General features: G+C 42.4%; 2 protein-coding genes across 3 annotated transcripts; one reads left to right on the top strand and one right to left on the bottom strand.

The window, feature by feature from the left end:
- Positions 1 to 688: 688 nt before the first annotated feature.
- zic4 (zic family member 4) lies at positions 689 to 5,340 on the bottom strand. Of its 2 annotated transcripts, XM_004546778.6 has the most exons (3): positions 4,071 to 5,340; positions 3,342 to 3,962; positions 689 to 1,289 (listed from the first exon to the last, which is right to left on the bottom strand). In XM_004546778.6, the coding sequence occupies exons 1-3, from the start codon at positions 4,495 to 4,497 to the stop codon at positions 850 to 852; spliced, it is 1,488 nt and encodes a 495-aa protein (XP_004546835.3). In that variant the 5' UTR covers positions 4,498 to 5,340; the 3' UTR covers positions 689 to 849. The 2 variants fall into 2 exon arrangements, with proteins under 2 accessions (XP_004546835.3, XP_004546834.3); XM_004546777.6 differs by having other exon boundaries at positions 3,342 to 5,339.
- A 2,909-nt stretch (positions 5,341 to 8,249) lies between these two features.
- Positions 8,250 to 11,772, top strand: zic1 (zic family member 1 (odd-paired homolog, Drosophila)). Its single transcript, XM_004546776.4, has 3 exons — positions 8,250 to 9,515; positions 9,974 to 10,137; positions 10,626 to 11,772. Exons 1-3 carry the CDS (start codon positions 8,555 to 8,557, stop codon positions 10,821 to 10,823), a joined length of 1,323 nt encoding a protein of 440 aa, XP_004546833.1. The 5' UTR covers positions 8,250 to 8,554; the 3' UTR covers positions 10,824 to 11,772.
- The last annotated feature ends 4,873 nt before the right edge of the window (positions 11,773 to 16,645 follow it).

Raw genomic sequence — 16,645 nt, 5'->3', positions numbered from 1 at the left:
ATTTATAATTTCACGGTCGTATATCAAATACTGCAGGCATATGAAACAGCTTAATTACTGACCCTCTGCACAAATGTTTGGGAGGGGACGTAAGATGTAAACATAAAATGTTTTTGTACAAATAGCCGCAGTATCCGGTAAGAAACTGCTCCGAAGACAGATCCTTACAAAACTATCAACATCAACACATCGAAACTTACAAAAATTTACAAATGTACATTTTTTTTTCCTTTTTGTCTCCGTTGCTGTTGTTGTTCTAATTCAAACATGCACTTTGGTTCGGTAATACAAAATCCTTCAATGTTAGATTGAAAAATAAATAAAAACATATCGAAGTTCAAACTCATTTACAAAAAAAAATATAATAATAATAATAATTTTACACCAACATGCCTAAGCCTACAATAATGTACCACATTGTCTAACAGATTTACAAGACTCTCTCTGTACGTGGACCTGTGGGCCGTCAGGGCGTGTAGGCACCGAGCCAACCGCTCTGAACAAGTGATGTTTGAAAATATATTCTTTTTATACGCCTGGAAATTAGCACGTCTTCAAGGTTAGCACATTTTCCTTCCGATGTGGTTAAAATGCGTCTCTTGATTCTGGATCTCTGTTTTGTGGCTCATCCCCTTCACTCCCCCCCCCCCCCCCCCCCCCCTCCAAAATAAGGGTACCAGTGGTCCTAAACAGGCACATGGGCACCAAAGCCAAACCGCGTTTTTAATTGTTAAGCTTGTGGAAATGTGTTTCTGTCTCTGCTGTGTGTGTGTGTGTGTGTGTGTGTGTGTGTGTGTGTGTGTGTGTGTGTGTGTGTGTGTGTGTGTGTGTGTGTGAGCTTGAGCCGGGTTAAAAAGCGTCCCTCGGTTCTGGGTTTCTGTAAGGTGGTTCGTCTGCGGGGTCCGGTGTAGAGTGCCCGCTGGGTGGTGTTTGGGCGCCGCTGGCACCTGAGCTGTGGCAGACGTACCACTCGCTTAAATTCGCGGGCTGGGAGGCTCCCACCTGCTCTGACAACACCGAGGAGCCGCCTGGTTCCCGGCCCAAGTCTGAGGAAGGGGAGACCAGGGAGGGAGTGGACGACTCATAGCCCGAGCTAGGCGGAGGGGACTTGCAGTGCACCTTCATGTGTTTCCTCAGGGAGCTGGGGTGTGTGTAGGACTTATCGCAGCCTCTCACTTTGCAGTTGTAGGGCTTATCGCTGGTGTGGACGTGCGAGTGCTTTTTCCGGTCACTGCTGTTGGCGAAGCGTCTGTCGCAGCCGTCAAATTCACATTTGAAGGGTTTCTCACCTGTTTTTGTGAGACAAGATAAAACACAAATAAGCGAATGAAAGAGTTCAAATGTGAACACGTGATACTCACCCTGAGGCACTAAGCTGCCTTTTCATTAACATACTTTTTTTCCCCCTACATGTCTTCACTTTTATATGAAATGTACAAACAACCTGGTTAAGTGTAACATATGAGAGCACGAGCTGAAAATGAACTATGACCTGTATGAATAGAGCCAAAAATATGTAAAAGTGTACCAGCTTTTATTATTTCATGTTTATCTTTATAATGCCATTTGATTTTATTTTGGGCATTTACACCCCCCTCCTCCCACTTGCACTATGAAAACAAAAGTTTGCCCGCCTGGACAGCTCCCAGTCTGGTGTAAACATGAGGGCTGAACCCCTACTGTCCTGGGTCTATACCTGGTGTATGCATCCATCAAGGCATCAGTCAAAACAGACAAGCTACGAGCACAGACGTAGCAGGCCTGTAATACCGGCTCAAAAATAATGATGAATCAAAGCACTGCCACCGCCAGGCTTCACCTACTGTGCGATAACGCAGTCTGTGTGTAATTTGAATCCTGCAAACGGTTGTGGACTGGCTCTAATTTTGCGTTTTAATAACAAGTATTTCTACCTGATTATGACAAGGCAAAAAAAAAAAAAAGACAATCTGAATAAATTACACGGAAATCATCCACTGCTGATTTTTCTCCCCCGATTAAAGCTTTTGAGAATATGTAATTGCCTCTGTCTAATTACACTTGCGGGCTGAATATCAATTTGACCTTCAGCTGTTGGGTTGAGAGAGCCAATCAAGGATATTAGTGTAGTACAAGAAACCGTCGAGGAGCAGACCCCAGGGGCAGCCCCAGTCATAACTACACTTTCGGATAGGTTTTAAACATGATACCAAGGACCAGGCCCCTTGGGAGTCAACACACAGAAATAATTTAGCAGATTTGTACTTAGGTAATGTGAGCAAATTATATGAATAATACATAGGGTGCAAAAATGAAACAGAGGGATATTGCCATGTAGCCACCGATAAAAAAGAAGGGCAAAAGTAATTGTATTCATTTACAAGTCTGACTCGACATTGTCAGGCCTCTTTTCCTTCCTAGTTCCACAGCACGTCACTGGGTGGCAAGCAGCCATGTTGCACCAGTATTTGTTTTTGCAGTTAAATCAGAGATGCTTTAAGCTGCATTGCATGCACACCCATCATTATGCAGGTAGTCAGTCAGCTGTGCAAACCTGCCTGTTAGTAAACTGTTTCAGCCGTCTCCACTTGTAAACTTGTTGCTTGAGCTAAAGAGTACAAAGGCTTAATCGTCCAAAAAGCACGTTTTCTGTATGAACCGGTTACTTTCAGATTGATGAAACACACAGCTACACGTAGCTTACATGATTTTGAAATAACAGCGACAAAAATGAAACACAATAACAATAATATTACTACTAAAAATAATACTAATAACAGATGAAGTGGGTGGCCAAGGCTAAAATAAAAACATCATCTCCACATCATCATCATCATAACCATTATATCTATTGCTAAAAGTGAAGATGCACCTTTCCAGCTTTGCTGCCAGTCATGTCTGGCAGGACATGCACTGAACTAAACAGGACCTGACGTGGGCCTCAGTCTTTCTGCTGTGGTGTAAACAAGAGGTTGAACCGTCAAACGCCTGAGCGAGCTGTACCATAATCCCCAAACCCAACCTTTGTGAAACTTGCGATCACTGATGCAACTCATAACAAACAGGTGGCCAGTAGCTGTTGCGTCCTGCTGTATAGGCTATCGAGCAGCAGCGCAGACTGATTAATTGCCACAGGTCTTGAAAGTGCATTATAATGCGTAAAGTTGCGTAAAATAAAATTACAATGAATAAATAAATAAATAATGGAAAATTATCCACAAAAAAATCACTTCCCTTGCAAGTAGAAAGCGTGCAAACCCCACAGCTGAATTTCAAAATGCGACTTGATAGCTCTATTTTACGATTTACAGTGCATTTCCAACAATCACAGCATTTCCTTCTATGAATATTAAGCCACTGACCTGTGTGCGTCCTTTTGTGAATCTTTAGATTTTCGGATCTTGCGAACACTTTCCCACAACCAGGGAACGGACACGGAAACGGTTTCTCCCCGGTGTGCACTCGAATGTGATTTACAAGTTTGTATTTTGCTTTAAACGGTTTGCCTTCCCTGGGACACTCTTCCCAAAAACATATATGGTTCGCTTGCTCTGGTCCTCCAACGTGCTCTACCGTCACATGCGTTACGAGTTCGTGCATGGTGCTGTAAGTTTTGGAGCAAAGTTTCTTCGGCGAGTGCTCCGGCTCCAGCCACTTGCAAATCAGCTCTTGCTTTATCGGCTGCCTCATGTAGCGGAAAAAGGCACCGGCTCCGTGGTGGTGGTGAGCGCTAAGATTCATGTTCAGATTCAGACCACCGTAGCCATGCAAAGGCGAGGCAGAGAACGGATCAGCCCTGGAGCCTGCCACTTGACTCAAGTGATCAGACCTAACATACATTTCTCCAGGTAGTCCTAACCTTATTTGTCCATTCAGTGTTTGGCCACCCGGTGATCCGCTAGAAGGCTGCTCGTGGTGGAGTCCGGAGAAGAGGGTATGGTTCCCAGCGTCAGGGTGATGACCATAGTGTCCGGGATAGCTACCTGTTGTTGAGACAAACATTCCGTGGTGAGAGGCTGAACCAGCAGTCTGGTCAGTCAGTACTGGCATGGCTTGAGCTGTCAGATCTCTCCGGATGAGGAAATCCCTACCTGCAGATAAAGCCTGGGCCGTGTGAGACATAGAATAGGGGACCGATGTCGCCTGAACCGGGCCAAAAGCTCCCGTTTGACTGGAGACCACTTCACTGTGGCCTGCCATATGATGATTGTGGTGGTGGTGATGGTGGTGGGGATAATGATGGGCTGGGCTGATTTTGAGGGCCGCGGAGTGCCCCATGTGTTCTGGCCCGAATGGACTCGGCCCCAGGCGGGGTTCCGCAGTAATCTCCCCAGGGTGCGAGTGAGCCATTGAGTGTGGATGGCTGCTGAACCCCGGGAAGCCTGTCACGCTCTGAGGGGTATGGTGGTGATGATGGTGATGGTGGTGAGCCCCTGCCAAGTCAACTAATCTCAGCGCCGTGTTCCGTTTGGAAAACGTAGGGTCCATCACGGGGCTTCCCAAAGCATCCACGCTCATTACTTCCTAATTTTAGAATAACTTGACAGCAGGCAAAATAATAATGATGATGACAAATATATTTTAATCGCAATGAAAAAATAAAGAAAAAAAACTTTATAAAGTTAAGTCTATCTGCAGACTACATGGAATCCCATTCGGTTGAGAGGCAGCAGCAGGACGCTTTGATACTGAATAGAGATTCATGGTAGGCGCTGCAGCCCGTGGAGCTAAACAATCACCCTGCGCTCTAATTGGTCAGAGCTCTGTGATTGACGTCACCAGTGACAGTTTCCAACGTGAAGAAAAATGTCTTAGTGACAGCGAGCAGCTACCGCGCATGCGCAGTGCCTCGGGCAACGCTCAGGAAAAAAAGGAATAGTTGTTATGCAAAGGTTATTGTACAATAAAAGTCCTAAAAAGTTGATCCCGATATACAGTCGCTTCTCTTTTGTTGCGGCTCACAAAGGCTGTGAGGCTATGAAATAGCAATTTCCCCACTTTGATTATGTCCTTACAAAACAGACTGCTCCGCGAAGAGTGTACATATTGTCGCTGTAAAAGTTGTAAGGATCATAAATAATGCAGTGATATCTTTATTTTGCACTGCAGCGTCAAGGGCAGCTTTACGCACAAATTACGCGTAAGTTTACGCACGTAAACGATCGATGTCAGCGGAGAAAAACTTGTGCAAAGGACAACTCCACGTGGTAGTTTTAAATAGTCCGGAGTACATACCATTAATATGCGCTTTGATAAATGCACATATTTACATATCCAGCCGTTTGCCCTTCAGCGCATACTACAGAGCTGACTCCGTGCTCTGCCTGGTGGGATCCGTGTGAGTAGGATGTGTGAATAGGGCGAGCTGCGGCCATTGTCCCGAGGAAAAAAAATGTAATGGACGGGACCTGTTGTTATGATCCGGGGTAATTTTGCTTTAGACCCAGGACGGTAGCAGATGAGGGTCACAGAAGGTGGTGCCGTCGCAGACTTAAGTTCAAAATAATTCGTTTCTGTAGCCCACTGTAAGTACCGATACAAGCTTATCCTGCAAAGGATAAAACTAACCGTGATTATTTTTCTATCTTTGTTTGAATGCGTAACAGAAAGACAGTAATAGCTACAAATCGTAACAAAACGCCATGCGGTTTTATAAATTATCCTCCAGATGGGTATTTTTTTCTACACGGACTTTGTCTTTTTTAAACCGTCAGCAGACTAAAAGAAATCAAATGGTTAGTTATTACAATGCTGACTAATTTGTTTATATAGCTTCACACGGACTATAATTTTCAGCATGGTTGACTTTTTCGGTGAAACAATCTTGCATGCCGACACTGCAATAATTGTGTTGCAATATCATAACTGTGGAAGTTGTATTAGATTTTTTTTCTCTTGTGACACTGCCATTACTTTGACTTTTCCTTATTTGTTTTTTTTACATTTTGGGAGTATGCGTTATATACACCAATTCGACATGTGCGGCTCATTTTTGACTGAAGTTTTATCATCTCTGTTTGCAGGGAAAAAAGATGACTGTGACTTTGTGAAATCCATAAAGTAGTGGTCAATCTGATGTCAGATACGAGGTGTTTTAATAGGTGCTGTTTGTCTTCTACGTGGTTCGTAATTTGTAGAGTCAAGTCTAAAACCCCAAATTATTTTCAGAGTCGCTCGTCAGCATTTCCGTTAATGAGAAAAACAAGTGCACACTATCTGAACTTGTGTTTAAGGGTGACTGAATTCATCATTCTTAGATGTAGTAATTAAAATAAAGCAATTAACCGAATATTAAGTGACTTTTAATCAGCTACCATTTTTGATAAGAGAAAATCAGTTGCAAACCTGTATTACTCTAGGTTATTTCTATGGATTGACTTGTCAAAACCTGTGCTGACAGCGTCATATCCAGCACATTAGAAACTGAGTCAATATTTTGAGACGTGACGGATCCAAAAGATGCTTATTAAATGGCCTTTACGCATGTGGCTCATGAGGCTCACAGCTGCAGCCTTCAGAGGCATCACAGCACCAGCGTAATGCAAAACTTTGAAGTGCTATTTCTGGTCCAAGTTGTGCATGCACTCACTCACTCTTGGAGACAAGTAAGCTAGGGAGCTGTACGAGATCCCAAACCAAAAAGCTGAATAATGCAGCGAGGTCTCATAAAACGTCGCATTTGCTCCTTTGGCTTTCACTTTAAACCCTCAAATAGCTTCTGCTAACAATTTCAATTCTGCACATGTAATATCATAGCCGATTATTGGCCGTTTCATTAGGATAGCTTTTGCGCATTAAAACTAAATATATTCAATTCATTTTGAGGCACACGGGGAACTTTGAGTGCGTTGCAGTGTCATGTACTACTGCAGCAACTCTAATTTATCTTTGCATGTTTCAATTTTGTATACAATACTCTCAGCTTATCAATGATATGTCATTCTTACCGTTTCCCACCTGTTGAAATATCCCTCCAAAATTTTGTATAGCAGAATATGGGGACACCTAAAAAGGGAAAAAAAAAAGGTCGGATCAAGTCGTAGTTCTACTTGTTAAGTTGAGAACAACAAAACTTCCTCTCTTTCCTTGGTCTCCTAAGGCTGACTAGGAGAATGGCTTGTAGAAGCCAATCTAGTAGCCAAGAAGATATTTTAATGGTTTGTATGGCACGTCTGTGCGTGTGGCTTTGAACTCTAGCAGCCGGAGGTTCCTGCAGAGAGCGCCGCAAATCCCACTTGATAACTTCGACAACCCACAACGTTTTACACACAGGTTATGCATTGCTGGTCTGCTAAAAAAAAAAAAAAAAAAAAAAATTTTGAGTGAGTCGCGCAAGCTCAGCAAAACCGTGATGGATACATTAGGTATAGTTGTAGATCCAAGTTAAATACTGGCCTATATATTCAAGGTAACCTTTGTGAACGCGGGGTGCTGGTGAGCATGATGTGGAAATCTAAAGCACAGATGTTCCACTGGTGTGCGCTTCAGTGGACGCCGAAACACAGTGTTGAAGTGAAACAGAGCTACAAAACTCGGACTGCGCACAAGAGGAAGAAAACAAAACGTTGTATGGACTCATTTGAAGTGAAACAGATAAAGTGATAATCCCCTGCCTTTCGAGAGAGTGATGACCCCAAATGAACTTCAAATAGCGGTTCCCCTAAGTGTTCCGAATGAAACACATATAACCGTGTCTCTCTATACCTGTACCTGGCACACGTGATGACGGGTCCAGGTTAGAACTCTGTCAGGTTTCATGATCTCCTGAATGCTGTCCCACGTGCAATAAATAAGAGAAGTGTCAGATAATAATCATTGAAAGCAGACAAACAGATTGACGCATCTGTCAGCCTGAGCGCTTAACTGTACAAAAGTTACCAATTACACAAACAAAAAAAGGGCGTGCTTGGTAATCTGATGGCCATGGCAACAAAGGCAACGTTTGGTTTGTAACCCTTCTGCACTCCGTGGCTGCAAAACGGGCTTTGACTTACTTTCTACGAGGCCAATTGTTGTCTTGTGTTTCCCAACTTTTGTTTTGCTGTTATTCAGCCCTTTAACCAAATTCACAGTCAGCATTCTCACAATATCTGGGATTGATGATGCAAAGAGGCCAATAGAAGTGAGGGCCCTGCACCGTGGATTGTTATTTGGTGAGTGGATGTTATTGGGGGGAAAGGGGCTCCGCCAATGAACGAGAAGCTCCGGAGCCACGTGACTACCCCCCTCCTCTCCCATTCATCAGGGCTGGACTGTGTTGTCTTTTCAATTCATTTATCTGCAGGAATGATTGCGACTATCAGTCTAGAGCTCACCGCCTGACTGAGGAGGTGAAAGTTGCGCCACAGGAAGATAAACCGCAAAAGACAATATTGCATGTATACACGATTTTGCGTGTGCATCGGATGAGCGGTATAGGGGGATTCCTCGCGTCTTAAAAAGTAAACAGAAATTCGGTGGATTTGAGAGTTTGCTCAGTGTAGAGGTCCAAGAGATACAGAGAGGGGGAGGAAGAATATCTGCGCGTGGTTTTTTGATTTCTGCTCTCAGTCGTCTCAGCGAGTCTAGACTGAAGATGCTCCTGGACGCAGGACCGCAGTATCCCACCATAGGAGTCACTACTTTCGGCTCCTCACGGCATCACTCAACAGGCGAAGTCACAGAGAGAGAAGTAGCGTTGGGGATAAATCCGTTCGCGGATGGGATGGGCGCCTTCAAAATAAACCACAGCTCCCACGATATTGGCTCCGGACAGACGGCGTTTTCTTCCCAGGCGCCCGGCTACGCAGCAGCTGCCTTGGGACACCATCACCACCCGACCCACGTTGGCTCTTACTCCACGGCGGCTTTCAACTCCACCAGGGACTTTCTCTTCAGAAATCGGGGTTTTGGGGATGCCACCGGGGCGCAGCACAGTCTGTTTGCCTCCGGAAGTTTCGCAGGGCCACATGGACACTCAGATGCAGCCGGGCACCTGCTCTTCCCAGGGCTCCACGAGCAAGCAGCAAGCCATGCCTCTTCCAACGTGGTCAACAGTCAGATGCGGCTGGGCTTCTCGGGGGACATGTACGGTCGGGCCGACCAGTATGGCCACGTTACGAGCCCCAGGTCTGACCACTATGCGTCAACCCAGCTGCACGGCTATGGCCCCATGAACATGAATATGGCTGCACATCACGGAGCAGGGGCCTTCTTTCGATACATGAGGCAGCCGATCAAACAAGAGCTTATCTGCAAGTGGATCGAACCGGAACAGCTGACGAATCCCAAAAAGTCGTGCAACAAAACTTTTAGCACGATGCACGAGCTTGTGACCCATCTAACGGTGGAGCATGTGGGAGGACCAGAGCAGACGAACCACATTTGCTTCTGGGAGGACTGCTCCAGAGAAGGAAAGCCATTCAAAGCCAAATACAAACTTGTAAATCATATCAGAGTACACACCGGTGAAAAGCCCTTTCCGTGTCCGTTCCCCGGCTGTGGCAAAGTATTTGCTCGATCGGAAAATCTAAAAATACACAAAAGGACTCACACCGGTAAGATCCGCACAGATTGACCGTTTTTTTTTTCTTAGTGCCAAAATCAGTGCTGAGAATGCCTCATCCAAAATATGCATGCAATCAGGATTATTATTTATAAGGCAGCTGCAGTATCTTCACTGACATTTGACTCAGTGCAGCTGTCGACAGAAAATATTTTATAGGCTTTTCTTTTTGCTTCCCCAGATTTTCTATTTTCTATTACATTTAAAATAATATTTAAATTCAAATTGATATTATTTATGCACATCTAAATGAGCTGATTCAAATGTATTTACAGTAGATAATTATTGCAAGGCAATCCAATCCAAATGACTATTAAAAAATATAAATCTTTACTCTGGTTACTGTTTTACATCTTCAATTATGTAAAGTCAAAATAAAAATGTGTAATAATAATGTTAAAGCCCCATCGGTGTCAAACACTATATTGTTATTTTTCTTGCTTCGTTTAGGTGAGAAGCCTTTTAAATGTGAGTTTGAAGGCTGCGACAGGCGGTTTGCAAACAGCAGTGACCGCAAGAAACACATGCACGTCCACACATCGGACAAGCCCTATCTCTGCAAAATGTGCGACAAGTCATACACACACCCCAGCTCCCTCCGAAAACACATGAAGGTAAAACCCGTTTTATTATTATTATTATTGTATTTTTTTGTATTCCTGCAATGTTTATCTGTGTGCAAGTGCAATTCACAGACTGTTTTTTTTTTGCTGCTTTCAATGTGTGACTGGAAACCAGGATACAAAATATTTCTTTATTTGTATGATTTTATTCTAACAGGATGTCCCAGTTTTTCCCCCCTCCTTTTTTTCCTTCAGTGTAGTAACAGAAACACAAGTTAATTTGTCTTGACACTTTCTTTCTTTAACCGACAAATCAGATTAAGATCTTAATGGGAATAATTATGTTTTGGGTATGCTTTTTTTGTTTCTTTTTTTTTGTGTTTTTTAGAATTCTGCACATGTCCCCCAACAGTCAGATTAGGACTTTTAATTTGTTTTGATGAGGTTCTTATGTTCTGTGTTTGATCAAAAACAAAAACGAAAACAAAAACCCCCACGGTGCACCACGATTCTCAAAACACGTTTCTCATTACTCGCAGGTCCACGAATCCAACAATGCAGGATCGCAGCCATCTCCAGCGGCCAGTTCAGGGTACGAGTCGTCGACACCTCCCACCATAGTATCACCGTCCACAGAGAACCAGAGCAGCAGCTCCATATCACCAGCAGCCTCAGCAGTACACCACACAACCAGCCACAGCACGCTGTCGTCAAATTTCAATGAATGGTACGTGTAAATATTTTTGAAAAAGAAAAAGAAAGAAAGGGGAAAAAGACTGCAGAAATAAAGAAATAAATAAAACTGCTTGGAATCAAAGACTTTATCAAGTCAGCCAGTGAAACGAGGACTGAAAAAAACACGGGAGGCCCAAACGATCAATAAAAGGCTGCCTTAATGTCAGTGAAAGAGAATGCATGGACATAAAGGAGGCAAGGACAGCCACCTACTTAAACTTTCCCCCCCTAAATATTTCTTTGAGTCTTTATTTTTACTGAGAGACTGCTCAAAAAAAAAAAAAAAAAAAAGGAAGAAGAGAGAGATCTCAAAAAGCATGCTATCTGCGGGTAGAGGCCTGAATTTTTGTACATAAGGATTTCACCAAGTTGAAAAAAAATGTAATATTTTATTTTGTAAATAGTTCTATCACAGTTTAAGGGAATTTGTGAAAAATGTGGTCCCTAGATATATGGAAAAATGAGATGGTTTTAAGAATACTGCGATGAATAGACTTCATTGAAAAGAATGTTATAGTTGTGTACCAAATGTGAATTATTCAGTATTACTACAGTCTACACGTCGACTTAACCGACTCTTAGTATTAATGTGCTTTTGTAGCCTATTCAGTGCAACATTTTCGTCCAAGGTCCAGTTTGAGTAGCACAGTATCATTGTTGTTATTTAATGTCATGTCGATAAATCGTGTAGTGAAAGCCTGAAATTCCGTGTCAATCTGTTTATGTAGTGATAATTATAAAATCTCTGTCAATTGCTTTGTCTGAAAGGAAGTATTATGTAAGTAGCTCAATTTTCCATATTTATCCGCATGTAAAGGACCGGTAACATGTTAGAAATGATCGGTATTTATGGAGAAATGCGCTCATATGTAAAATTTAGTTTACAAAAACAACAAAAAAAATGTTTGGATACATTTCGTACTATATTAAAGGATTAAAAAAATACAAGAATGCAATGCGTTGGAGGTTATTGGTTTCATTAGTGTTTGAGGTTGATCTCAACATGAGTGCTGTGTTAAACTAATGGGTTCTTTTTATAGGATGCATCACCAAAACAGACCCCCTTTTTTCCACCACGATAATCCATTTAGTACAGTTCCGATGGAAGAATAATTGCATGGTTAGTTGCACAAATAATTTTAACTCTTTATGTGTGTGCGTATACGTGTGTGGGTGTGTGTGTGTGTGTGGGGGGGGGGGGGGGGGGGGGGGGGGCTTTTGCAGTAGGCGCGCATATGTGTGTTTGTGTGTGTATATAGATATATATACGTGTGTGAGGCACCAGCTCAGTCTGAACGTAAAGGCTTGCCGTGTTTTAAACACGCTGTCACAACTTTTCCTGCCAGTCGATAATAAGTAAATTCACTCCCCAGTCTGCATCTTCTGTTTATCCAAAATTAACATCCAACACTTTGCCCTCCAGTAATGTGCAAATTAAATCGATTAATCACGGCGGTTGTTCCTCGGTGTAAAACCGGATTTTTTTCCCCCCTCTTGCCTTACTTAATTGTTCGGGAATCTAATTTTCCAATCTAATTTTTCTTTCCTGCGTTTTGTCGGATTTCATAGATTTAGGGAGAGTTGGTGTATTAGTCTGGCCCCTCATTGTTCCTGACTGCAGCTTGCTTGACCGCCCCATTAGGCAGAGATCACATCAGCAGCCGCCACTGATCATGGTTAACACTGGCAGTGTGTGCACGGAGCCACGATCTGTCAGTCTGCACCCTCGTAAAGGCTTGTCGCACATGCCCGAAAAGAGCCACACAGCAAATTTAACGTCCCAAAAGGGAAAAAAAAATGTACACATAGCAGCAGAGGAAACGCGTGCGTGTGCTCGTGCATGCTCGTCTATAGCGGCAAAAAATAAATAAATAAAAATAAAATAAAATAAAAAAAACTAAAAACGACTCCCACCATCTTAGATGATTTGTTGAAATGTATTGAAATGTATTCATATTTTCTTTTCACGGACTATTAGATTTGGAGATAAATGAAGGATGGTAATAAAATGACTTTTTCGACTCTATTTAACACTATCTATCTGGTCCCAGTGCAGATGCTGCTCTCGTGCACCGCTATGGGGGTGAAAAAAAAATAAAATAAAGACGCACTCCACGCCCGTGCAGTGAATTCGTTTGCAGCTTTATAGAAAAATGTTCACATGCAACTTGAAATATAAATAGTTTAAAGTGGATGTGTTAAAACTGGCTCCTGTGGTTTTCTGGGCTGGCAGATAGTCCACACGTGCATTTTATTTAAATATAAAGTTGATGCCAAATTGACAAATGTTTGAGATAAAAGCTCAATTCGGCAAAAAGACAAAACAAAACAAAAAAAACAGTTTATTTATCATTTGAGGGAAAGTCTTTAAATGTGAAATTATGTTTCGAGTCCAGACTAATAATGATGGAAAATGCTCTTCGTGGAATGGATTTAAACTCAGACTGGATCCATAGTTTTTGCCTGCTAATGGCCACAGACTTGAGTTCATACTTTAGCCACGTTGTTTTTTAATTTCCCTGCAGATGCTTTTAGCAAATAGTGAAACTAAAACCTTTAAGTCTTACAACAAAAAAAAAAAAGGAAACGAGAAAACAAACGTTAGCTCTTTGCCCTGCCAACACAACTCAATCCAAAAAGCAGGGGACTTTACTACTTAATTCTGACTTCGTGGTTCTGTCGTATTACTTTACACTGAACCTGCACACGGTGTCGAAAATGAGATGCTCGTAAAAGAAGAGTCGACGAGAGGCTGGAGGCGACTTCCATCAGGCTATAGGGCTGATGGTGACTCCAGATCAAATAGGAGCGCGGGGGGAAAAACATCCACTTTAAATGTATCTACGCTCAAGTCTGGAAATGACAAACAGATATCGGGAAAGCGCAGGCGCCAGCATCATGAATATTTATTACTAGCACTTGTGGCCAGTAAACCGAGCCTGACGTTTGTGTTACCAAGGTAGACACGCTGCAGCTTATGTGCGCATCAAAAATCAGACAGATTCAACCTTTCTTACTTTTGTTTTCTGCTTTTTGAAAATGCACGTGCAGTATATGGAAATAGGCTTTCATTAAAAAAAAAAAAAACGAACAAAAAAAAAACCCCACTTTCAACTCTTTCCCTCCCATTTTGTAAGTTGTGGCTGCTCTTAATGACTTGTTTGGACCTTTTTCCCTTTTTTGTGAGATCACCCCCCCCCCCCCCCCCCCTTTTTTTTTTTTAAATCAGACGCTCTGATAAATGCTGCTTATGTAGAAACTTTGCACTGACACGTGGAGTATAGCCCAAGATTAGAAAAAAACTATAATCCACGCTCCTTGATGGATGAGGTGCCCATGCTTTTGCCAGCGCTCTGATGTGCATGCCCAGCTGCCGTCACTCTATGAGAACTAAATCAATAAGTTAAACATTTGCAGTGGGGTTTAACTATTAGGTTTCCGGCGGAGGCTTACACGTGATATCCATTTTTAAGTGATAAGGGAGTTGAAAAACTTGGGAGCCTACGCCCCGAGTTTGAAAGTCGTGAAATAACTTGCAAACCCGTTATCCCAGAGTCCTCATCTGGCGGGCTTAAGGGTTCTAATACAAAAAGGTCAAATTCAAGTCAAGGCCACTTTGGTTTATTGGCATGCAGACATTTCGAAACGCCTCCAAGAAACCCTGTCTTATTTGCAGCCATAAAACGACTCCAGTGCCAGAGCCTGGGTAATGGAGCAATCCATCCCACACTGAACATCTAAGTTTGCATAGAAAGACAATCCAGACGCTGATTTACAGAAAAATTACAGCATGTTATTTTTAATCTTCATGCATATTCAGTGACTGGACGTCATTTATATCGTTTTATTTTCGTGCCCCTTTGAAATTTGACTGTTTAATTTATTAATATTTTTTTTGTTATTGATATCCTCATAGTTATTCCTATTCTTATTCGCTTTAGACACCACTTAACTCTAAGAGAAAGGTGTAAATATTTCATTTCACATAGATTTGTGGCATTATCGTCCCAAAACAAAAATTTAAACGCATTTAAAATTTAAAAAGAAAAAAAAGTCAACTATCAGAATTTCGCTAAAAGCTGAAATTTGATTGGTTTGGTGGATTTGATTGGGATACTGATTCCCTGTTGGAAACTCTCGCTAAATCCTCGTTTCTTATAAACAGCAGCTCTTACAAGTACTTTAAGTCGAGCTTCCACATGTGTAATCTGCTGGGACCAACGCTGCACTGGAGCAGCTCGCCGTTTTGTCCGTGACAGGCAGAGGAAATCTGTCTTTACAAATGGAATGTCCAGCTGTTGTGAAATAATGCCATTTTCTAGACAAAAAACCCAAAACAATACAAAAAAAACCAACAACACAAATTTGTGTCCCCCCCTTTCCTTTTGTCTAGTTGATGTCTGTCTGCCTTGTGATAATCCAGACTGTAGCTCGTATAGTTCACAGCTTTTTTATTTAACCACATCGCTGATTGGAACATTAATCTCCGCTTTGCCACCCCGGTCTCCATGCCGGGGTTGGGGAAGGGTTCGTTATAGTGAAACATAGGCTCACCGTGACCCCTATTGCATCAGTTGTGATGTCTGACATGCTATTAAGTTTAGACCATGCAGGAGATTTGTGGAGGCGCTGACACGGTGTTGTCGCGTCCCCTTTGACGTGCTGCTAAATGAGGCCACCCCAATTAGCGCTTTGCGGCAGGGTGAGACTGCAGCACACCTCAGCCTTCAGGAGAAAAAAAAAAACAAATAGTCACCGTCTGATGCCTGTTTTTTCCTGTAAAAAGTCAATGCGCTTCATTCGCACATGCGCAGCTCTAACAGTGGGCTGTTTAGTTGGCCATTGTGGATTTTTGGTGGTGCTCAAGGGCACTCTGGTGGTTAGCGGTTAAACAGATCTGCAAATGTACAAACTTCCGGTTCCAAAACATCTGTTTTTAACCCTTTAACCCCTGAGTCCCAGAATCAGTTAAAGGGCAGTTTCACCTTTAATTTGTTCATCTTATATTTATAGCATCTTTACAGCGACTTTTCTCTTAATTCGAAACACAGCCATTTATAAATCCCCTCAAACAAGTTTCCGTTACTGACATCACTGCATGCTCTTGTTTACATTTGGACCACGTGAGTGCAGCCTATGACATTCATCAACCGTAATAAAATAAGCTCGCGTTTTGATTTTATGCGGCTGAAGTCAAACCATGCATATGGTACATCACTGCACTGTTCAGTGGAGAGGCATTCTCACTTACAGAGCAGCTTGTCAACATCTGCTTATCTGATGAGTCTGATAATGACTCCTTATTTCACAGTGTGGATTGGCCAGTCAGAGATAATCAGTGACAGGTTTCTCCCGATCCACTGCACATCACAGTGTTGGTGCGAGAATGCATCATAAGCTGGCCTGGAAAGAAAACATGGCTGAAATCATACCACTCCGAGGACTTAATAGTTTCTTGAAACATAAAACTTGATACGAACAGATGTTTGGGTTTCATCCTGCTGCATGCTCTTTTGTATTCCCAAGGCTTTAACAATGAGTCCAAATTAACCTATTAGCTATCATCCCGAGAACATGGCATGTGGTGTCCTACTGTTAACTGGTAACAGAATGAATCTCTTTGTTGCCATTTGCACATTTGGGGATTAGGATGGAGTCCCATCGTGTAGGTTCTGAACATAATGTACACAAATTATCTGTCGTATCACAGGTTTGTTGTAGAAATAGGATTTTCTAATCTTTCAAACAATTTCTTATCATGTTTTTTTTTTTTACCTTTTCCAAAACTCATGTGTGCTTATTGCAAGTGAAAGGTCACAATGCG

Source organism: Maylandia zebra, linkage group LG9, assembly GCF_041146795.1.
Source record: "Maylandia zebra isolate NMK-2024a linkage group LG9, Mzebra_GT3a, whole genome shotgun sequence".
NCBI lineage: Eukaryota > Metazoa > Chordata > Actinopteri > Cichliformes > Cichlidae > Maylandia > Maylandia zebra.
The sequence above is the reverse complement of the archived record's forward strand: the minus strand, read 5'-3'. Positions and strand labels throughout refer to the sequence as shown.

What these genes read in the sequence shown, in the direction of transcription:
- zic4 (XM_004546777.6), bottom strand. Translation starts at nt 4,497, where the DNA reads ATGAGCGTGGATGCTTTGGGAAGCCCCGTGATGGACCCTACGTTTTCC. An exon ending in TCACAAAAGGACGCACACAG is followed by an intron (nt 1,290 to 3,341) that starts GTCAGTGGCTTA and finishes TCACAAAAACAG; the next exon opens with GTGAGAAACCCTTCAAATGT.
- zic1 (XM_004546776.4), top strand. Translation starts at nt 8,555, where the DNA reads ATGCTCCTGGACGCAGGACCGCAGTATCCCACCATAGGAGTCACTACT. An exon ending in ACACAAAAGGACTCACACCG is followed by an intron (nt 9,516 to 9,973) that starts GTAAGATCCGCA and finishes TGCTTCGTTTAG; the next exon opens with GTGAGAAGCCTTTTAAATGT. An exon ending in CCCTCCGAAAACACATGAAG is followed by an intron (nt 10,138 to 10,625) that starts GTAAAACCCGTT and finishes CATTACTCGCAG; the next exon opens with GTCCACGAATCCAACAATGC.